We start from the raw sequence: 24,436 nt of genomic DNA on the forward strand, positions 1-24,436 counted from the left end.
TTATACATTTTATATAAGGTTGAGTTTTCAATAATAAAGTTGCTGCATGTTGTCATAACCATATATTTCTCCAAATACTCATAATGTGTATTCACTAATTTGTATTGAGTACTTATTCATATTGTCCTACATGACCAAATTCATTTTTTTAATGTATTTTATTATATTTCCCTACATATACATGTATTTCTACATAACCAGAAGTAAGAAGTAGTAGTAGTTTGGGTTCTTTTTTTTTTTAGCTAAGTGTTATTTATATTAATATTGAATACATTTCTTGAAGGAATTATCTAAAAGAGAAGCAAGATTTTTCTTTACTGCAGCAAAAATAATGGGCAGTCTTAATATTCAACAAGTCTTGTAGCAGAATAATTTTGTTGCTGCAACATTAAAGTCAATTTATCAGTAACAGAAAATTATAAAGGATTATAGTATAAGAAAATTCATATGAAAGTTTAAAAATTGGCACAATGTTAAATGTGCTTTTTTAAAAAACAATGATTTTCTTTCATTTATGTTTTAGTAATTAATTCACTTTATAGTTAATAAAATGCCCAAATATCCAAAAGTCATAAAATAGTGACAAATTATTTATTTATTTAAAAACTAGAATTGTTCATAAAAATACAGGGTAATTTAGATTTTTTAATTTAGATTTTCTTTTGCAATCACAAGTAAAGTCAGTCTCACTTAACCACTCTTTTCCAGTAGCTGCTGGTGTGGTGGGGAACGACACCTAGAAACCAGGAAAGTTTGAGAAATCCTGCCTTCAGGCTTTTGCTCATGGATCATTAAAGCGGGGATGCCTTGACTCCTGCGTGACTTATGCAGACAGTTGGGAGACATGCTGGGACACTGTAAAGAGGGAATGTGAAATCCCACCTAGTGACTCACTCCACCCAAGTGCCTGCGGGGTCAGGTGGCTGTGCCAACAATTTAACTACTCAGGATCCAAACATAGAAGAGAGCTGAATGTGTTTATATCAGAGTGTTAAGTTGATGAAGTAATCTGTAAATCTGTTTTTTATGCCATCAGTGCTTAAAACTACTCTATTGCTTCATAATACTCATCAGGGATCTAATTTATAAACGAAAGGTACAAAATAAACTTCAACTAATACACATTTTCTTAAGTAATAGTGGATCCTTAAACCACTTTGGTCTCCGCATGCACTTTTCTATAGTTATATGTTGTACTTTCTCCTACCTAAAAAGGTTGTGTTGGCAGAAGATGAATTTTTTTAATCGCTTTTCTTTTAATCAGGTATGATAAATTCTTTATCATACCTGAACGAGGTTAAATAACTGTGGATAGTAAAAAGAAAACCAAAAAAAGCTAGTATAGGTTATTTTTAATCTTTAAGTAAGTTGAATAATTATTTTAATGGTTGTAGAGCTGAAAGACTTTTAATTAGAACAAAATGGACCTTGTATCAAGATTATGGCCAAAAGGCTTTTCACAGTTTTTCATTTTTTAGAACCATAAGAGACACTGAAAAAATGTGACAAAGGATATCTGACCTTCATCTACACCCCCCCCCCCCCCCCCCCCCCAAAAAAAAAGAAAAAAAGAAAAAATGAAAATACATATAGGCTTTGATGTGTCAGTGTCGGCAGTTCAAACTAAGTTTATAAGCTCAGTCGTTTGTTAGTCATGGGAAGCCAATTGGGAAGGTCATATTCCTCAGTTAAATGTCATTCATTGTTGAGATATTAAATGTTAGTTAGGGACAATCTGAAAAGGTCAGTTAATGTTTTTCTTTTTTAAAATAGATATTCTTTTAGAAAGATATTTCTGTATTGTATTAAACCAATTGTTGTACAACAGCACAAAAATGTAAGGAAGACATCACTCCTATATAGCAATTAACGCTTTCTTTTCACCAATATATAAATGGTAATGTGTCAGCAAGTCAGCATTTTTCTTTTTCTTCTTTGTGTTTTTCTTGTCAGTGATAGTTGATTTCTGCAGCAGCTAAACATATCTTAAGGATTTTAAATTATTAAATTATGTATTGGGCATTATTATATTTTTAAATTTACCTTATCACCTTTACACTGTTTGTTAGAAAGTATACTAATAGCATATGTTAAGCATTTATAGAGCTGAATCAATTACTAGAACTAGCCTGCACTGTTACTCTCTCATCAAATAATACCTTACTGTTATTTTTATAATCCCTCAGTTTTCCTGACCTTTGCTGCTTGTCAGAAACACTCAACATACTCATTTCAGTCAAACCTCACATTTAAAATATTGTAGTTGTTTTTGGTAATTTAGTTAAAATTACTAACCCTGGAAATTTTTCAGTAAAATTTAAGTCGTACTTACTTTTGGTTCTTTGTCGTCTCTGATCAGTTCTCACTCTTCGCAGTCTTCTCACTATCCAATATTTCAAAGGTGACACCCCTTTTTGTTCGGTGATAAACAATTGGAGCACATAGAAACCCTTACATGGGTAGTTGGAAAAAACACGTATTACAGCATTGGTAAAGGGTGGGGGCTCCTCTTACACATCCCTATGAAAACGATCACTTTGCAGTTGTCACTGGAAATACATTATGACTGTTCATTCAATCTGGCATTGGACATATTGAGTCAACACTTTTCCACCATTACTGCTGAGAATATAAAAGTCCCATCAGCATTATATATTTATATCAACATTTAAATTATGTCCGATTTAAATAAAACTGTGATGGTCTCTAGCATATCTCTCATTAATGGCATTAGAGATGGCTATTACCATACTTCATGGTTCAAGGTTCAGACTTGTAATACACATGTAACAGAGTTTCCCTCATGTTGCAGGCAAACTAATTTAAAGCTTTTGACTGGCAGCTTCACAAGTTCTTTAGTAATATGATCACTGTACTGTGGACTTTATTGGTCAGTAAACATTAACATGAGACATTTTATGTGGTAAAATAATCTCTAACTGATATGAAGGGATTGACCATTCCAATTAACCTCTAAATGCATCAACGGAAATTCTCACAGCATGCCTTTGGTATTTGGGAGGTCACACTGGATCTGCTTTGGCATTATAAAAAGATGGTGGCTCATGCTGTTGGTGGCATGTTGAACTCAGTGTACCGAACAGGTTTTTTGGGTTAACATTGTCAGAGGTTAAACAAGCATGGCATATTGGCGCTGTTTGAATAGTTACTCTGAGCTTCTTAAAGTAACCGACTCAACTACAAGAAAAGCCTGGTGACATGAGTGGAGATAAACACGAATCTCACCTCTGACCTGACAAAGGAAATGCGGTAAGCACTTTTATATAATCCATTAGACGTGAAGCTGTGCTAATGCAAGAACATTGCTATATTATTTTACTCTCTTCACTAACTATATAGTGCTAGCTAAACAGGCTAGATCTAGTGCAGTAGCTATTCTGCTTGTTTATATTATATACATTGACTTCTTTCATATTAGCTTTACAACACAAGATATAAATCAAATATACTGTATGAATATATGTTTTTTTAGATCTACATGAACAAGCAGGTTAAGGTGTTCACTGAATTCTTCCCTTATTGGCTGACTGTGAATACTGAAAATAATCTTTTAAAGTTTGCAGCAAAAGATCTTCTTTTTCAAGTGATATATATGGCAATGAAAATGTGCACCTGGATCATAAGTGCTTGATGTAGTCCTGTGATATGCATGGTGTCACGGGCTCAGATGTGGGAGCCATGTGCTGCTTGAAACACATGCTAAAAAATGTATTGCTTTGTATCAGTGAAAAACAAAAAAAAGTTTTTTAATAAAACAGAAACAGTGATGAGACAGAACACTGGCTACACTTCAGTTTGTTGATTTATTGCAGTTGGAATTTGACAGATATTTTTTTACTAAAGATTGCCACTTCACTCATTTTTAATAGATATTATTACCAGTGACAGGGTAACAATTGTAAATATTGCACTTCAGAAACATCAGATGAGTTTGCACTTCTTTTACCCACACTGTGCTTTGAAAGTGTGTGGTTTCTATTATATAGGGAGCCAAAACATTTCATTCATTTAAATTCCTTATTTTCCACAGGAAGAGGAAAGGCTTCACAAATGCTTAGTGCCAATTAATCTGTAAAAGAATAAAACATTTTTAAAAAATCGTAAGAATAAACTCTTCATCACAAACCACACAAATTTTCTAACTCTTAAATAAAGCTTACCTCTGACAACAGTTTTAGCGGAACACTCTGCCTTGCCAAAAGAGTTAACTGCAACAACCTTATATTCACCGCTGTCCTTTGGTTGGACTCGGAGAATATGCAGGGAGCAGACACCAAACGAGTTGGTGATGTAGTAGTTACTGTCTGAGTTGATGCAGACATCATTTAGGTACCAGGATACAGTTGGGGTAGGGCATCCTCTAACAGCGCATGTCATGAAAAGTTGATAACCTTTAGGTGGTGTGTGGACTTTCAAAGGGACCGAGATGGATGGAGGCCTCTCAAAGGAGGCCTCTGCTGAAATAACTCCATTTGAAGTTACTGGAACTTAAAGAGAAGGAATGTTCAAAGTTAGCATTTAAGGTCAAATTATAATAATGGCAATAAAGATCCATTCCTTTGTACTAATCAGATTTCAAATAGCAGCATTATAACCGCTTTACACATCTAGTGCAACCCTGAACTTTTCTTGACTTACCCAGCAGAGCTCAGTGTGAGAATGTACATCCTGTCAGCTCCCTAGTGCAGTCTGGGTCTGTTTAAGTCTGTGTAATGTCTGAGTGAGTGCATGTAAGAATAAAGCAGGTAACTATCTGGAGAATTTCCAGTGACATTGAATAAGATCATGTGTGGTGTCACACACACGATGCAACTGCTTTGCCTAAATTAAACAAAGCACTTTCACCAGTCAGGATGAATCTCATTCAAAACCCTGTCCAGTCTGCCCGCTCGGTCCTCCTCCTTTCTGGCTTTGTGTTAGAGGCCGGCAGGGTATGAAAGGTGGTTCCTAAGAGGAAGCATGCCTGTTGGCTAATTGTTTAAAAAGGCATGTTAGCTAACATTCCCTCTTCTCCCCAGCAGGCAAACATGTGGATATGTGGTTGCTTAGATTTGGTTTGAATTAATGTTTTTTTTTATTTTAATTAAATTTTATTTCTTTTAAAGAACCAGGACTATACATTTCTCTTCAGGTTAATTAAATAAGTTAGATCTTAATACAGTGTATTTCACACTTTAGTGTTAATGACAGCTTGTAGTCCTTTGTGACAGTTGTACATGAGTACCTTTATTTTCTCAGATGGAGGAGTTGCCCATTCTTTGTGAGAAAAAGCCTCCAGGTCCTTTAAATTCTTGAATTGTCTTGCAAGAACTGCATTTTTGGGTTCTCCCCAAAGTGGCTCAGGGATATTGAGGTCAGGGCACCGTGATTGACACTAGGGTTATGACTATACTAGAATTTCAGACTGATACTGATACCTAGGAAAACGCTTGATACCATTTTCAATACCACAGGGGAAAAAGATGAGAAAAATACAGGTCTGTGCAAATATACTTAGCGACAGCCCTGTTTATTTCTGGCGACACTGTCCTTTCCTGATCAAATATTTGCTACCAGTTCTGTCTGGCTGCTGGTAGACTTTTCTCAACTTCAATCAGGAACTTTAAGAGAAATTATAAAATGTTTTAAGACACAAATAACTGTGTTACCCTGTTAAATTAACACTGTCTATTGATGTTATGGAAAGGCAGGACTCATAACATTTGCTGCTAAGCTCCAACAATGGCTAATGTGTCTTATTGCTAATGACGGCGAATGTTAACAAGTGCGCTGGCCTGGTTAACATTCATAAATGATGATACTTTATTGATCCCACAATGGGGAAATTTTTTTTTATAAAGATGGGAGTGTCAGTCTTTAACATGCTTCACCAAGTTTGTTGCACTACTGTTTGTATGTTTAGCTGTTAGTGAGGAGTGTGTGCCTGCCTGACTGCTGTGTGAAGCTGTGTGTCAGATGAAAGAGGCGAAAATGGAAATGTTTGTCTGACAGATTAGCTGTTATGGACATTGGAAAGTACCTGTATGATCAAACGAATGTGCTGTATACACTGTAGTTTGGTTCACTGTAATGGCATAATCAAAATAATTAACCCACCTCTATTGCTGTTGATGCCCCATGTAGGTGACTGGGATGGATCTGAGAGACCCATATCATTCTTGGCATATATTCGGAAATGGTACTCTGTCCCAGGAAGGATGTTGATGGCTGTGTATGTGGTAGTGAAGAGACGGTCTGCCACAGTCTTCCAGACTCTGGTGAGGGAGTCATGTTGAGAAACCATGTAGTACAGGCGGTCATCGAGCTCATGGTCTGGAGAGGGAGCCCATGATACCACCAGTTTTCCATGGACTGTTTGTTTTAGCTCCACGGGCCCTGGAGCCTTGGGTTCATCTAGCAACAAATATACACTTAAGTTACAGGAAGTAGGAAAATCTGTTGTTACCTTTGTTCTATTTTCTTTTTAAGGTTTATGTAATCCTACCGTACCTAGCATACAGCAGTATTTTATTTTATTTTTTGTAATACATGCATTTGCTGTGTTAAAATAATTCTTATTCTGTTTCATGCTGATGGATTTGACATTATTTTGCCAATATCCAGGTTCCCTGGCAGTGAATTAGTAAATTGAAATTAATCGTTCCCATCTAACACATTCCTCATTTCTAACACTGAAGTCTGTCAAATGTTTTCACAAAGTAATTGTCACCAGTAGTTTAGGACACAGCTACTAGCGACACAACTTGTTTTACACTAATCATAGTGTAATATCCATATCCTTACCTGTGACTCTAAGGTCAATGTCGAATGAAGCCTCACCCACAGAGTTTTTGGCTTTAATAGTGTAGATGGCTGAATCTGATCGCTTTGAATCGGGAATAACAAGCTGAGATGTTCCCTCTGTATTTATGATATTAATCCATGAGGATATCGGCTCATCATCTTTCAGCCAAGTGATCTGAGGTGGAGGTTCAGCCTGGAGATATCAATATCAGATACATTACCTTAAGTGTAAGGCAAACCCTCCCTTGTCATGCTGTGGTGAACTTATAACTCAAAAAAATATGACAAGGGATAGAAATGCAGAAAATATTGGCATGACAGATTTAAGATTTATACCAAGGATGAGAAACTGATTTTACGTTCGATCATACCTCAAAGCAAATTTTGACACGAGCAGAATTCCCAGCTCTGACAACAATGAAGTCCTCTGGGTCCTTAAAACAAGGTCTCACTGGATAGAGGACACATAGAACATTAAAATACATATGGGAACAATCACTGCTCTGGAAAACGAAGTTAATCATAATATTCACGATGAAGGATGTCAAGACTTACTGTTTGGATTCTTTGCACACGCCATTGCAGACGGAGGGCTTGGATCTCCAGATCCTGACTTATTGATTGCTGTAACCCTGAACTCATACTCTGCGCCCTCAGAGACTTCTTTGACTGCGTACTTTACGTCTGGAAAAAATATGATTAATGGCAAGGTAAAAGGGGAACATTCTGGAAAAAAAAGGGGCTAATTGTTCTTTAGGAGTAGGAATTCTTTTTGATTTAGCAAACCTTTAATAGGTTCATTAAGTGTGTTTAGGGCAATCCACTGATTTGTGTCCTTCTTTCGTTTTTCCACTTGGTACCCAATGATCGGCACTCCTCTGTCGTCCTCTGGAGGGGTCCAGGTCAAGGTGATACAGCTTTTTGAGGTGCTCACCACATTAGGAGCACCAGGTGGCCCAGCGAGTACTAAAAAAATAATAATAAGTCTAATTAAATAAATGAGCTCATCATTAATGTTTAACACATAATTAAATTAATTAGAGACATGCAGGACATTGCAAGCTATTTGTCTTAAACATAGAGTATCAATTCCATCTGTGATGAAACATGAGATTTCTATGGTAACTGAATAGTGCCTAGTGATAAAATATTTAAAGCAATCACAAGAGTTACGCAAAGGCATTTTCATTCCTGAAGGAGATAAAGTTGGGATTTGCTGAGGAACACTAAACAGTATTTGATTTTTCTACACTCACTCATTATGCCAGCCATTATGCTATCAGCTGTCTCCAGGGCATCACTCATGCCTTCAGGGTTTTCTGCATAGATGTGATACTTGTATTTCTTTCCATGAGTCACATTCCTGTCTCTGAAGGAGGTCTTGTCCCCTGAGACATCCCCGAGGTTTGTCCACAGACTCTGTCCTGTCTGCTGCCGTTCTATAATGTAGTTGGTTACAGCAGAGCCACCATCGTCTTTGGGAGGGTTCCATTTAATCTCAATTATTGAGGAGCTAGTTTCAACAGTCTTCACTGGACCCTCCGGTGGACCAGGTCGATCTATTAGTAAAACATCATGTTAAATTTTGAATGCAGTCATGTTTGGTAGGGCGAAAGTTATTGTTATGCTTATTTTGAAAATGGATATAAATATGAGAGTCAACCAATTCTAGAAATTTCATTGGTTTACACTTCAGCATGTCTCACTTTTCTCATTACATTTGTCTTTGTTTTCATACCAAGCACAATAAGCTCAGATGTGGCCTCTATGGCTCCAAATTGGTTTTTCAGCTGGATCTTTATTTCCCCTGTGTCTGTCCGCAGGCAGTCTCTGAATAACAGGCGGCTGTGATTGCGCTCCCTCACAATCTTAACTCCTCCTCCATCTTTGATTTCAGTACCATCCTTGAACCAGCTGACCCCCAAAGACTCCTGAGGAGGAAAGGGCATCTTGAAAGTAGCATTTTGGCCCACTCGTACTATAACAGGCTTGGAGAACTTGTGAAGGTCATCTGGATCAAATTCAGGTATATCTGTCAAGCATAAAGCAAAAGTCAGTTTTAAAGTTCTTTAATTTTTGTGCTGTTTAATACAAGTTCAGCAGTAAGGCAAAGTATAATTTACCTCCAACGGTGACCTTTCCTTGTGTGCTGTGTTCCCCTGATGCAAACTGATAAACTCCAGAGCTATCATCACTGCAGCTTTGAATTGTCAGCTTATGAGAATTTCCATCTTTGGTTATGGTGATTCCAGCACCGGAGTTTAACTAAAAAGGAAATTCAAAAAAATGAAAAGAAAAGTACCTGACCTGGCCTTTTTGTTGACACAACACTTTGTTGTATAAAATTAGTTTATGATATCGATGTAGGTAGTGTTATAAAGATTTTTCCCATGCTTGAGTTACTCCAAATGTGATCTCAAATTGTACAATGTAGATTTAATAATAATTATTCATCGGCTCGTACGTGCTTTCCATCTTTGAACCAGGTGCCATCACAGTCAATGTTCATCTTCACATGTAATTCAGCTGGCTTTCCTTGAAGAGCATAAATATCGGAAAGTCCAGAGGTAATGCCAGGCTCTAGGAAACATAAATGCAGTTAGACTCCACTTGGCGTACTGTGTGAAACAGCTTTCTCTTCAGAATTGCATGCATACTGAATAAAAATAGAAAACAATGCAGCATTTAAAAGTTTCAACTGTATTAATTCCAGTATGTGTTAAGCTGTGTTTAAATGAAGGAGAGGATTTATTTTATGGAATGCTTGAAAGTTCACTGCTGTGTAACAAGTAAGTTGCCACCTCTGGGGATTAAAAATTAAGTCAATGTGGAAGTGCCAAAAGCTGCATTTCCTTAAGCAGTTGGCTTCAAAAACAAATCAGTCTCTTGTTTAGGCCTCTGTAGGCGTGTTTGATGGAGGCCCACAGAGGCCTAACTTGGGACTGACTGGTCAGTGAACCCTGTTAACCACCAGTTGGAAAATGTGTATTGCCAGGTGAAATCAGTCATAAAATACACATATTGCAAACAATTCATCAATTAATTGAGTTAATGTGTTATTTTCAAAACTTGTGTTAAAGCTGTGTAAGCCACTATACAGTTATTTTATTAGTCTTTTAATATTGTTGTTACTATTCTGCTTTTTCAGCTTTAAATATCTGGCACATCATACAGTATATCTGCAAGAAGTTGGTTTTGCTTTTCATCACCACTGGCTTCCTCAGGTGAGCGGCCTGAGGCCAATAACAATAGTAAGTGATTTAAACTTGTTTGTATTTCTGCTTTCAATCTTTACTGTTTTTGTTTTACATCTTACCACTTTTGGAGTCTCTGGCAGCTTCATCAGAAGATGTTTCATCAGACAGACCTATGAGTGATCACAGACAGTATGAAAACATAGTTGTCTCTTTTTTTTTTTAAACAGTTTTATTAGTTTTGTGTTTTCACTAACAAAAAAAGAGAACATAGAATTGTACAACATACTGTTATGTCACATTACAGAGGTGAAGGGGGGAAAAAAACCCCAAAACAAACAAAAAAAAAGCTGCCACTGTACTTTCACACGATCGTGTCTTATCGTGTCTTCATTAGTTTTATGCCTTATCTGTTGTCATAGTAATCGCCAGGCATTTACATACACATTTAATGCCTATCAACAAGACAATCAGAGATTGCAGCTATGGTGTAGACAAAATCACTTTATTAGATTCTGTCCCCTCATCATGAGTTGAGTCAATACTTTAGGTAAATATCTGAGCACATGGGACCACATATCGGTGAAATATCTCTCATTGCCCCTAAGAACTGCCCTGATCCTTTCATGGAGGAGGACCCTAAATAGTTCTCTGTACCACTGTGTAACAGTCGGTGGTTTATCCTTAATCCAACTTATCAAAATGCATTTCCTGGCCAATAACAACAGTTTATCACAAAGTCTGAAGTGTGATTGTGTCAGAGTGACTGATTTTGACGGGAGGCCAAGGAGGAACAGTCCTGGGTCACACCTGATCTTGACTAGAAACACGCCACTCAGCTCCTTAGAAATTGCACCCCAAAATCTTTTGATAAGTTTGCATTGCCAAAAATAGTGGTAATAGGTTCCAACCTCTCTTCCACATTTATTGCATAGGGGGGAGTATAGTTGTCTCTTAATTAGTCTTAGTTTTATTTATTATTATTTGAATATGGATAAAATTAATGACTTGCAACTCCGTTTCAGTGATTTTTTTTTTTTATTGTAAGAATGCTGATTTTACTAAAAAAAAAAAAAAAAAAAAAAAAGTCAAGTCAGCAAAATCTGTCCTTGAAGAGGTAGGTAACCACTTAATGAGCTGAATATATTATGAAGCACAGCCAAAATATTACTGTGACCTTAGCAGCAGTTTAGTGGTTTATACTTACATTTTAGTACTGTATATAAATATTTAGATGCACAGGCTTTAATCAAAGTAAAAGTTATTCAGATAAGCCAAAAGTTTAAAAAAAAACCCCAAAAAACTAAATGATAACTTGTTAAAATAGAAAAGTTTTTGAAAAATGGTTGATAATGGTTGATAATAATGAAGGGCCTACCACATATTATACTCAGGCATCTTCTCTGTAACTCACAGATGAGCAACTGTTGTATTCACCTTTAACTGCATGCAGAGATTCTCAAAATAATAAGATCTCACCAGTGCTTATTGCCTCCTCACCCCGTGGATGCGGACCTGCCATTGCTGGTTCATTTACCACCCCTATCAACCATAAAAATGAATCAGAGGTTGTCATATTAACACATTATCATAACCAGTATAATATGCAAACAACATAAGTTGAATGACCACATAAACAAAGTAATATTCATATGAAGAGGTGCTGCACAGTTTGGAATATCACAACAAATCATAGACGTAGACAATCATTTAACTAATTGACATTTTGTCCTCTCTCTTTGTTAATTTAACACCACCTTTGGGCGTTCTTACTTTGTTTGGTAGCTGTAGATTCAGCCACAACTGGAGCATTATTGGGTGCAGCAGTTGGATGGGATTCAGGTGGCGGTGCAGCTGCTGCAGCCTCTTTAGCAGCTTTAATTTGTTCTTTCCTTTCCTCTTTTGCCTTTTCTAATTTTGCTTGTTGCTCTTTGGCAATTTTCTGTAAATCCATGCCAGATCCTCCTGCCCTTGTTGTTTTCCTTGCTGTCTTTTTACCTTTGTTTGCATCTTTATCAGCTGAATTGGGGAAAAAAAGAGGTTATTTTTACTGAGTATGCACTTTAAAAAAATGCTATTTTATGCCATGAGGTCAATGATAGATTAGATGAATCTAATCTTTCAAAAACATATTGTCAGTTAGTTATATCACATATTATTTAATAGTTGTTTGGATATAATGTCATACCTTCAATGACAAGCCAAGCACTGGAAGATTTTATCCCTGCACAGGCACAATAAATTCCTTTATCTGCAACCATGCAGTCTTTAACCACCAGCCTGTGAATGAGTTTGTCTTCTGAAACCTCAATGTCATATTTATCACCCTGTTCCAGTGGCATATTTCTGCCAAACCACAAAATCTTGGAAAACGGGTTTGACAAGACACATTCAAAAACGGCATCTTCTCTCTCTTTTGCTTTTACTTCCTGAATTTTCACCAAGAAATCCACCATGGGGACTGAAAAATAACAAGTAATTAGTTTATTTTACATAAATATTAATTAAAATTACTGTCTGTCTTTCAACAACCTTCATTTTGTTGTGTGTCATGTGCAGTTGTAAAAATACTTACTTTTGAAATCAGTGGAAAACATATTGACATCCTCAACATCCAGCTGATACAGTCCAGCATCATCTGGCACAAGGTCTCTCATACTGAAAATGTATTTTTTCCCAATTTGCTTAAGGCTGTGCTTCATCTTATCCCCCAACTCTTTTGTATAAGGAATCATTTCACCATCCTGTAGAGGAAATATAGTACAAAGACATGTACATTGTACAAACTGAGTACCTTAGCTGCAAATCTAATAGTTAAACATCAAAAAATATGAATCCAAACATGGTTGTCTGGTACAAGTAATCTATTTTGGTTAATCTTTGCAAGTGCCGGTCAGATTACAATTAAAATAGCTGTGGTATTTCTGGGGGGTCCTAGACGATGACTCCTTTCCTAAAGTGACTTGACCTGTTATGGTTTAGCAGAGTTAGGAGAGTTTTGTTCCATCAGCTACAGTACCTTGTAGAGGAATATAGAGCTGCTTGGGTCAATGAGGTCCATGTCAATCTCAAAGGATGCAGTACCATCTGCATTAACCTTAATAGGTTTCAGATTAGACAGGCTTCTGATGAACTGGGACAAAAACAGAAGAAGTCATAAGAAGAAAGCAAAAAGACATTTATTCTCTGCTTTTGCTTCAAGAGTAAACTTATATAATTCTAAGCATGTGTAGTCAAGATCAGACCTTATAAAAACTTATAATTATAATGCAAATCACAGACCTGTGCTTGTTCCTCCTCCCTTTCTTTCTTCATTTCATTCAGTTTCTTGAGCATCCAGCGAAAGTCAGTTACTCCAAACTCTGCACATATTCTCTCATAATCTTTCTTATCAGCACTAATTAAAAGCTCCCAAAATTTAGGATCTATCTCTCCCTCTTTTTTCTCCGGATGCTCAGATTTTGGACAAACTTTGCTGGAAATAAACATAGAGTACTTTCAGTTTAGCAGTTGTAAAACTGAATATGCCTTTTGATCAGTAGAACTACCTCAATCCCACCTTTTCCTTTTTAGAATAGTCTTAAAGCCCCCTTCCATTATTTCAGCTGCTTGTTGTTGGGCTTTTTTCTTTTTATAACCCACTGGAAAGTGGAAAAGATGATACATTATTAATAAAAGTATGAAATAAAAAGACATAAGGTAATGGAATGACAAAAATAGCCTTAAGTATATGAAGTGGCAAAGTGTCAAATTTGGATCCAAGTATGCTCAGTTGTGAGTAGGTTTGGCCGAATCTGCATGCAGACCCAATAACATGCAGATTTCATAACTTTGCGGTTACTTTCATATTGTCATATCTATACAAAGCAAACAGTCCTTACCTTCAATAACATTTAAAACAACTGTGACCATGGCTTGGCCGTATTCATTTGTGGCAAAGCATTTATAGGTATCTGCTTGATCTGGGGCAACATTTGGCATCTAGAAGGTGAAAGACATGCTGAGTATAATGGAGCTAGATACAGTAATTAACATCGGACTGTATGAAATTGAATTAAAACACAATTCATGGTGTGAAAGTGGATATTGTGGTTATCGTTGAGCTTTGTCTGACTGTACTTTTTGTAAGGATGGATGAATGGATGGATGACAACACTATATTGGTTGAGTGTACTCCTTTTAGGATATTTGGCTTTGATGCAATCAAATATCCTTATGTTAACATGTTGCTTTATAGTTTCATCGTATCACTTGCCTCAAATGTATGTTCGTTGGAACTGGGATCATATTTACTCTGATATCGTGAAGTATCAGACACATCTCCATTATTTCTGCTCCATGTTAGTGTTGGCTGTGGGTCTCCAGTGACAATAGCTTTAAAAAAAGCAAATTTGCCTGTTGAAAAGGGGGGAAAAAAGACAGATCACCCTCTGGAAACAGTGACAGGATCTAAAAATATTCTGCTACATTTCTTGTGAATATGGAAGTGAAATACTTGACCAGTACCTGCTAACACCTCCACATTGCAAATACCAAAAGATCATTTGTCTTATGCAGAATAGATTTGATAATATTAGCACTTCTGTTGATTTTCAGTCATTGTGTGTGTAATTCTATCTGACTGGTGTTGAAAGGCAAGGTCTTCTTTAACCTTTGGCAAAATGAATGGATCTAATCCATTTTTTTTCTGATATAAATGCTTAAAATTCATTTTTGCTATAAAACATACCCTCTTGGATGGTCAAAGCAATTGGCTTGCGGGTGAAGTCTGGATGGCTCTTTCCATCTGGCAGCGTCTCGATAAACTGTGTAATCATCACCCCAGGGACCTTAGATTTTTTCTTGATCCCCACTGTCGGCGTTGGAAAATGAAATGTCAGTGACAATACATTTGACACTTGGAGCGAGGAAAAAAAATGAAAAGCATAGTCATAATTGAATCCAGCTGTCAAAATCTGTTGTTGTTTTGAAATCAAGGCATCACCCCCACATGAGCCATGCTGTAAACACATTCTAATACTTGACATTTTAAAATGATAATGTTACTCAGTTTATCATCACTCTGGGTTATACACTATATGTAGGTGGCTATGGTGTAGGTAGGGCTTTTCTGTTTAAGTTGGATTTATCTCTTTTACCTTTTCTGTATGAATCCATGCCTAAAATTCAGCCTGAGAACAGATATGAAGTGACGCATCTACATATTCACACAAATTAGATTAGTGCTCATAAAGTATATTAACAATTCCATTGCATATCAGTTTTTCATGCCTTCATGTGCAGTAGGTAGAGACCAAGCTGACTCTGTTTTTTCTGTTGTCTCCTTTTCCTTCTTTACCCCTGCAGTTTTCTGCAGCAGCATCTGATAAGGCACATTTTAAAGAGCACATGCACCAGATATCAGCATGATAGTGGCACAGGACTGGACTTAGAAATTTAACTGAATGACAAAAACAAAAGAAAAAAGAAATAGACCTACAGCATGTGTGACAAATGGTTATGTTAAAAGCTAGTCAGGTAGTAGTAGCAACATACAATAAGATATGTGAATGTTCTGTCAAACAAGGCAGCATCTTAAGTTCACAAGTTTCCTTCATTAAATAAATAAATAAAAGCATTTTCAGGTAATTTCTAAAACAAAATCAATTTGAGACAGATTTCCTTAGTATTTAAGGGTTGATTTTTTTATTAAAGAACGTGTTAATTTTCTCTCCACGTTCATAGTACTGATTTAATTTGGTTACCACTTCTGTGTTGCAGATTGCTGTTGAATTTGAAATAATAAAAAAAATAATAATAAAACTTGTACAGATTTGTACAGACACAGTGGTAGTCGATATTCTTCTCCAGTGGATCTAATCTAGTGGAAAATCACTTAACATTAAGATGCTCACCTTGGCCAGTGGCTGTCCCATCTGTCACTTTTGATTTTCTGATCATCTCAGGCCCTTTGAATCTTGGATGGATTCAGCAAGAATGGGGGGAAAAAAAGATAATTAATTTAGGAAATATAAACACAATAACTTCAGTGTTGCTAATTTATTAAAATAGTACAATCATTTTTTTTTAGTTTCTTATTCTTTCAGTATTCAATCATTAATAATTACTTTTGGGTATTCTTTTGAGTGTCTGAAAAAAATTGTTTAAGGATTCAGTTCAGATTGTGAGCTTCAGGAAGTCTCAGAGCCTCAACTGGTGTTGAACGACTTAAGACTGGCTTTGAGAGGTGTGACCTACCTTTCATTAACCCTACAACACTAATGTGAAGTTTTGTAACACTGTCACTATCACATGGGTGAAAATCACCTCACATTAGTGTTCTAGGGTTTAATTATTATATGCAGGAAAGTGCAATGTTTGGCCATGTTTCCTTTAGTTTAACAACTACAAATTGGGCTATTGTTGGGTTTTACCCACATCTTGTTTCTCTAGGGGACTGATTAGTTGCAGGTAAATTAAAAAAGAAAGGAAGATTAAAAATGTAAAACCTGTTAAGATAGTTCTCACAGGAAATACTGTGACAGAAGACATTTTCATACTATTAATACACAGCAAAATGGACAGAATATGGCCATCTGTGTTCGCATGTCATGCAACTCTTGCTCTATGTTGAGTAATTACAGTAAATAAGAAAAACAACTTTGTGAGAGTAGCTGAGGAAATGCTGAGATGTCTTATTAACTGCATTGCATTTCTGTGTACACTGTCATTATTTTGGAGTTTTTTTTCTCGTCACTTTAAGCTGCAGCATGCTGACGTGGTGTATAAATGATTACATGCTTATCAAATTCACATTTTTGTGATCTGTCAGGTCCATTCGCAGCAAGGATCACTGCTAGTACATGGCTTTCATTACCCACATGATTGCTATTCTTAGAATGACAAATGTCACTTCACAAAAATAGACTGAACATTAATTTTAATTGATTCAGTGTTGCTGGGGCTTAAGGGGATTTGCAGAAGTGTTAATATTTTGTTAGAGCATTAATGCATAATTGCAGGAATTAGATATTTTTGTCAGTACCGATTTTAATAAAGATGATGCTGTATAAAATGATATGAAACTAACAAATTCTGTGAATAAATCTGCTTTTAATCATCAGTATGGCTGAAGCGATGATAAGGTGATGGCTTTTTACTTTTATGTGTTTGTCCTTGTTTTTTTTTCTATCTGTTAAGAAAAATCAGTTTGAAATATTTTATAATGAAGGGAACACATTCTGCAAAATTGTGACTTCAATGATGCACACATTTTGTGAGTAGCACTGAATGTAACTTAGAAAAATAACCACTATGCATGTTTAATTCAGATTTGATCTTTGCCTTTGTTGCTATGCGCTATCATAAACAAACAAACACAACAAATTTAAAAAACTGTCACTCTAGTGCAACATGCCTTCTAAAACTGGGATGGCATTATATAGTATTCAGTATGGTATGTTGAGATTGTCAGTGCTGTCATTCAAAACAATAAAGCCAAAGAGTAAAAAAACTAAACAAAAAAAAGAGCCAAAAACAAATTGTATATTATTTAAGCAGTAGTACATGGCCTAAAATGTGTTCTGTTTTAGTGCATACATCTTGCTAGTATTTCCAAACACTGACTATATTCCATCAGCAGTTCCATCATAACACCCACATGTACTAAACTTAGCACAAAAAGGAAGGAAATTTGTGTTTGTTTGATTTTTTGTTGTAACTATGCTTTTTGGCAGCAAATCATATAATGTTGGAAAACCAGTTTATTTCCCCTTAAATGGCACCATATTGGTAAGCAAAATTTGTGGGTTGAGCAGCAGAGTTGAGTATGTGGGTTATATAGTTTTTAGTTTGATTACAATGTAATTTTTAAAACATTGATGGGGATGGCATTCTTACAGAAATTGTAAGCCAGTCATTCCCATTGCCTTTCTCTTGAAGTGGGTTGCTTTGAGTAAATATGAGTCCCTACTTAAGAAAATTTGTTTCCCAAATCTAAATGTTTATAGAGCACCCTAGTGTGGCCCATTGCCTGTGTCACAGGACCAGTTAGGAGTGCAACTAACAGCTTTTTGACACTGTGGCCTGTGCTGAATTTGCCCAGCTGGAATAAACTGTTTGATGTGTCAGTGCACAATGCGGTACACAGTACAGAGCTAATGTTCCGAATCACTGATGTAATAGCAGGGAAGAATGAAAGACCTCTACAGCTGGTATAGCAAGCTCCAGTAACCTGTGTACAGCTCTTTTACATCGACGTGAAGAAGCAAAGAAACAGTTTCTGAACGTGTGAGTGACTTGACTAATCAGCACATTTTTCAGCCTGTATAGCTCTGTGCTGTTGGTGAAGAAGTAGACACATTGAATTTATATTTCAGATATATTTGACATCTTGAACACAAACCTGGCATATCCCGGTATAGACACATGATATTCTAGGGTTTCAACGCTTCATGGCTGTTGGAAGATGAGAAAACCGGACTGTCATATGATAGTCCGGCATTATGTGGCATGATAGGTCACATGCCACATAAAACTGTGAACATCCCATCTTGCACATCTTAATATGCTTGTAAATCACTGTTGACAGGATAATGTAAAACTGAGGTGAAACTTTCTCAGTATAGCAAATTTAATCACTGTAGATTACCAAATTTTGAGGTTCCTGGGCACATAAAAGATAAGTAATCAGTCTTTATTATTAACTCTTGATGTGTTTACTTGTGATTATAGCAACAAATTAATGATGAAGCTTTTAAATGTTTTAAAGCATGCAGTATATATAACAGAGATGGTTATTGCTAAACATGCTGTTGCTGTTTTCAGGGTAAATGTGATGAGAACTTGACAAATTTTTTGAGATTTAGTCACTAAGTTGAGCCCCCCTTTAAATATATATATTTGTCTAGAAATAATTCTCAAACTCCTAACCCAACAAGTTTAGGGCTCCTTGCTGTGAGAGTTGTTTTTAGGATTCATATGGCCTTGTATTGATGGTAATGGCACCAACTGCTTCTCTGACTGGCACTGAAATACAGTACAGGACAGTATACTCAAAGCCTGAGAGCATCATAAAAGTGATTAAAAGCAAGATACTGTGAAGGGCATGTTTAGAAAACATGTGGCTATGAGTGCAGTAGCTTAAAGTGCCAGGTTTGCTTAAATTGGGTTATTACAGAGTTACACTATGAGTTATATTGTATTCTCATTTATTTATTTAAATCTTTATGGGGACCCATAAATTAAAAAAAAAAAAAGGCTGATGGATGAAAAATGACTCCGGCAGATTCGAGTAAATAACAATTCATGAAGAAAGAATTAAAGCTAGGAGTTTTAAAAAAGTAATGATGCTCCCAAAGTGATGATTCTTGGTTTTAGGTGTAGCTGTGAAGATGTCAAAGTTGTCTCTATGTGACAGAATATATGTAAAATCATGTGTATTAAGGATATTTTGCCAACTTGAACTCTTGTAAGTAGTCACTACATTATTCTTGCATTTTCTAAATTTTAGGAAAACCTTTTTGAGTTCTATCTGCAAAAAATAAAAAAATAAAACAAATGCCTATTAAACACAGGAGCATAATAATTAGAAAACAGCTTCACTGTTTTTAAAATAATGTGAATGGTGGAAAACTAAACCATCCTTTTATTAAACAAGTCAGCTCAGTTATATTTAGACTATATTTATCACATTGACTTTGTGTTATCTTTAAAGGTGAATATGGCCTAGAATTGAGTGTTAAACACTACAACCATCTCTTAATACTTAACACCTTCATCTAAGACTGGTGCTGTATATAAGATGAATGGTGAACTCACCTCAGCACTCCTGTGATCCTGTTCAGTGCTGCTGCTTCCCAGGCTGATATTCGAGTGTTGCCTCCCTGGTCTACAAGCTATTAAATCCTTACAGGAATGCCAATGACTCTGCGACAAGCTCCCACGTTGTCAGACATGGTGCCTGCCAAGGAAGGGGATTGCTTTTTTTGTTTTTGGCATAAATCACAACCTCTAGAAAGGAAGAAGGAAAGCCAAGGCTGACTGCAAACCTTGTGCTGAGATGACCATAACTGTGGCTTCTTGTTGACAAATACATAAGCTTCCTCAGGAGATTTAATCTGAATGAGATCTCTGAAAAATGTATCTTGTTATGATCACTCATACCACTTCTATGAAATTTACTTTTTAAAATTCTCCCTTTCTAAATCATAATTCCCTTTCACATATTGTTTGTTGCAGATCATTTAGATATATTGAACTAATAATGTGTGTGGAGAATGTGTTTGGATATATATGTATTTATATATTGCTGTTAAAAAAAGTCTTGAGCCACCCCTCATTTTTTATACTTTTCTTTGAAAATGGTAAATAGATGCAGTGATTTATTGAAAGATGTACAAACCTACATGGATATCCGGTATAAAAGACAATAGAATGGAATTCTAAAAAGCTGAACAGTCAGTATTTGGTATGGCCACCTTTTATTTTTGAACACAGCCTGAACTCTCTTAGGCCAGCTTTCTTGTAATTTCTTCAAGGAATCTTCAGGAATAGTTCTCCAGGGTTCTTGAAGGACATTCTAAAGGTCTTCTTTGGATGTTGGCTACCTTTTTTTCCTCAGTAGAGATAATTCCAGACTGCGGGCTCTGGGAGGCCAGTCCATGCCTGATGGTTTTCCATCACTTGCTTTTCTATCTCAGTTTGCTTTCAATGCATTGTCAGTGTTTTTGGGGTCATTGTTGATACTGTTGCCAATCATACACTTTCTAGGTATTGAGTGATAGATCAAAATCTGACAGTACTTTTCTGCATTTGTGATTCCATCACATTTGACAAGATCCCCAAACTATCAGAGAGCCTCTACTGTGATTTACACACGGCTGTAGACAGTCATTGTTGTACCTTTCTCCTGACCTGCTCCATAGATTCATCTCTTCATAAGATCGGTTGCCACTAATTTCTAGTCCAGTTATACCTCAACCTTCTCTCTCTTTCTCTTTCTTAAGAATGGCTTCCATTGAGACCATTTCAGATCAGGTTTTGGTGAACAGAAGGTGGATCACCTGAAGGACCAGATACATCTCTCAGGTCCTGTGTGAGGTATTTGTTGGATTTTTTTCCTGTTTCTTAAGGACATGACTTTTGGATAGTTTTTATTTGCTGGGGATAGTTTTTTTTTTTTTGTTTGTTTTAGGTCTGCCACTTCTTTTGCCCTCCAGTTGTCCAATTCCCTCAAACACACTGGACACAATGCTGAAGACAAGGTTTCGGCTAATAGGTCTTTGGGAATCACCTTGCTTATGCAAAGATACTATTTTATGCCTGTCAAACTGTGTTATCCTTGTCATTTTTCATAGATTCAGCTAAATGATTCAAAGGTCAGTGTTCAGTTTAGCATACAAAAAAAAAAAAAAAAAAAAAAGCAAAAATAATATGGTCAGGCATAAGGACTAGACTGAAAATGAGTGAAAAAGCAGTGAATGTCTAAAGAAAAGCTTTGAAAGACCTTTAAAACCTGGAGAACTGTTGCTCAAGACAACTTTAAAAAATTACACAAAGTCTGGCTCATTAGATGTCTGCCACTGTGATGGTTACTGGATCCTGTTCAGGGAGGTTGTTGTGGTCTGCTCTTAGATCTGCTAGCCACTTTGCATTATGTTATGTGCTACATCCTTCTCCTCCTGTGCAGTTCATATTGCACCATCTCCAGCCTTTGTGTGTGTGTGTGTGTGTGTGTGGGGGGGGGGGGGGGGGGGCTGTCTTATATTGCTCCTGTGCCACAGAGAGTACACTGGATGGTTCAGTGTACAACATCTGGTTTATTCTCCTGGGTTCTAGCTCTCTGGGATACCTCTTCAAATATTATATCAGCCAAAGTTGAGTCTTTGCTTGGCAGTTTCTAAGGCCTCAGGTACTTCTTAGGCACCCCTTGCTTCATCACACACATCACACCTTTCTGCAGCTCTGATACTGATTTGACCTTATAGAACCATATTACCCCAACAGAGCACTTCACTCTCAGACTGCTGGCTCTCTTGTGGTTCCTAGGATAATTAAAATAAAATGGGAGGCAGCTTTCAGGCCCCTTTTCTGTGGAACCAGATCCCAGTTTGGATTCGAGAAACAGACAGCCTCTCTACTTTTAAGATTAGGCTTAAAACTTTGCCTTTTGATCAATCTTATAGTTAGGATCAGGTGACCCTGAAGCATCCTTTTGGTGTGCTGCAATATGCCTAGGCTGCTGAGGGGCTGGCATGTGTGAATTTTGCCAGTTAAACACAAGAGCCAAAAGAGTAGTCATACAGGATGCTAATGGACTAGTTGTACAATGTCTGAGAGCTAGCTACTGTATTTCTCTTTCTCTAAAACATGTTCTTTCAAAAATATATCTAATCTAGGTCTGTAGTTCTTAAATATATTATAACTTTTTCATCTGGTAAAGAAACCTGTTTTTAAAAACATTCTGTCGTGTTTATGTAAAGATGAGTCATCCCATACATGTGTCAAAATTCAGCATATTGTTCATATCACCCAGTATTCCGTGGTCCAAATTTGTCAAGGCTTGCATTAACAGAATTAAGTTGTAATTTATGTTACACAGCTGCAAGTAAGAGAAAATTTATAGGCACAGATTTGTTGATAGCCAATTATGCTTATGGTGATATACTTATGAAATAATGAGAACAACAATGCATCATATTGATGCATTAATAACTCCTTTTTATCCACAACAAAAACACACTCCATTAATTGGACATAAATAGCAACTATACAGACCACAGACCTGCAGTTGACAGGTTCACATCACGTATTCTCTAGTATTTATTCTCTAGTATTTGAATGGACTTACTGAAGCACATGGCTTGGTAGTCTAAATTTTTGTGGTGGTCTGACATGACTGTGTGAGCACAATGGCAAAGTTGTTTTATGAAATGGCAGATATAAATTGTGGGTGATGACAAATATGTATGGAATAGGATAATATGCACCAAACTCTATCTATCTGTCTGTCTGTCTCTATCTCTCTATCTCTCTCTACAAGGGCTGCTTTTCTTTTAATCTGCTTTCATTAAGGTATTTACTGCCCTGCCTTCACTGCCTCAGGCAAGCTTTACTTTAAATGTGCTTGAGCACAGGACAGCATGAATTCTGACTGTATTATATCTATTGTTTCTGTAGTCAGTCAGTAACAATGCAGTTCTACATAGCTGCTTTCAAGCTTATGTTGCTTTTTAAGAAGAAGAAGAAAGAAGAAGAAGAAACAGCCTTTATTGTCCCACAGAGGGGAAATTTGGGTGTAACAGCAGCCGCAGTTATTATAAATATAAATAAAAATATAATAATTCACACTATTAAGAAAAGAATATATATATATATATAAAATCAACAAACAAGATTAACCTTAATACTACTAATAATAACACTATATACAATGTACATGATGTGCCTGTTTACATCAGAAAGAATGTTGAATAGGGTATCATTGTAACAAGTACTTGACTAGTTACTGTACAATTTAAGCATCACAGAAAATGCATGTATTTTTTAACTAGTAGAAATGCTTTTTCTGTTGAACAAACTCATCGCCTTTAGGGTATTTACTTACTCGATGTTAGGAGTCATTCAGTCTTATCATGGAGTCAGGGTTGTTGGCACTTTGGCTGCCCACTTATTGTGGTACCATAATAACAGAGCTATGCTCAGTCTGAGCACGTGTGTTTGTGTGCTTCAAGCCGTTTAATAAAAGTGGATGTATGACACAGGAACTATGACTGATCTCAGCCACTGGAAGTTGATATGAGCAGCTTGATGGTCTTGAAGGCATTTATTGCAAAAGGTCACTAAAGTCAGAAGTGTGGAATGCTACCCTCCAAAGCAATGATGAAATAAGCTAAAATTGCACAGCAGTCTGAAAAAAGGTAGCCCCACCTGTGTGTTGGCAGCACTTTTTTTTTCACAAGGTTTTTCCTTCATTTTTATTTAAATTCATAATGCATCACCCTCCTTAGTTAGTATAATTGAACTACAGTGAAATGGCTTAAACTTTCTATCCAAAAGCATTTCACTATTTCTGTGTTTTCAGATGGGTGCTTATTTTAGGTTCTTAAATTAAAGGAAAGATTTTCTTTTTAGTGTATATTAAACTATAGCCAAAATGCATGTTTTGCATTTCAAAATCAGCCTTCACTTCGTGTAATCCTGAGGATGCAGGATTAACACTATTGTTGCTGAGCTCAGACTTCTTTCCCACTTTTCTGAATGTGGCCTTCCATATTTCATTCATCCTGCTCAGTCACAAGCAGCTATAAAAACTGTAACAGTATGAATTGTGAGTGAAAATGTGTGAGCACAATAAGACTTTGAGCACTCTTGTTTAATGTGTTCTAGATTTAAAAGTAAAAGTCATAAATCTCAAAAATGAAACATCAAACAAATAAAATGCTGGATGGATCCTGGAG

The 24,436-nt window shown here is 36.4% G+C and overlaps 1 protein-coding gene across 1 annotated transcript; it reads right to left on the reverse strand.

Annotated features, from left to right (window-relative positions):
- Window positions 1-3,935: 3,935 nt before the first annotated feature.
- LOC115780454 (immunoglobulin-like and fibronectin type III domain-containing protein 1) lies at window positions 3,936-19,836 on the reverse strand. Its single transcript, XM_030729651.1, has 23 exons — window positions 19,797-19,836; window positions 15,893-15,954; window positions 14,728-14,850; window positions 14,254-14,393; window positions 13,880-13,979; window positions 13,558-13,639; window positions 13,281-13,473; window positions 13,018-13,131; window positions 12,574-12,742; window positions 12,187-12,459; window positions 11,772-12,017; window positions 11,478-11,540; window positions 9,269-9,339; window positions 8,928-9,069; window positions 8,543-8,836; window positions 8,061-8,363; window positions 7,591-7,770; window positions 7,360-7,488; window positions 7,176-7,255; window positions 6,805-6,997; window positions 6,118-6,414; window positions 4,182-4,508; window positions 3,936-4,090 (listed from the first exon to the last, which is right to left on the reverse strand). The coding sequence occupies exons 2-23, from the start codon at window positions 15,936-15,938 to the stop codon at window positions 4,086-4,088; spliced, it is 3,570 nt and encodes a 1,189-aa protein (XP_030585511.1). The 5' UTR covers window positions 15,939-15,954; window positions 19,797-19,836; the 3' UTR covers window positions 3,936-4,085.
- Window positions 19,837-24,436: the final 4,600 nt, after the last annotated feature.

The sequence above is a fragment of the Archocentrus centrarchus genome, chromosome 5 (assembly GCF_007364275.1).
Source record: "Archocentrus centrarchus isolate MPI-CPG fArcCen1 chromosome 5, fArcCen1, whole genome shotgun sequence".
NCBI classification, from domain to species: domain Eukaryota; kingdom Metazoa; phylum Chordata; class Actinopteri; order Cichliformes; family Cichlidae; genus Archocentrus; species Archocentrus centrarchus.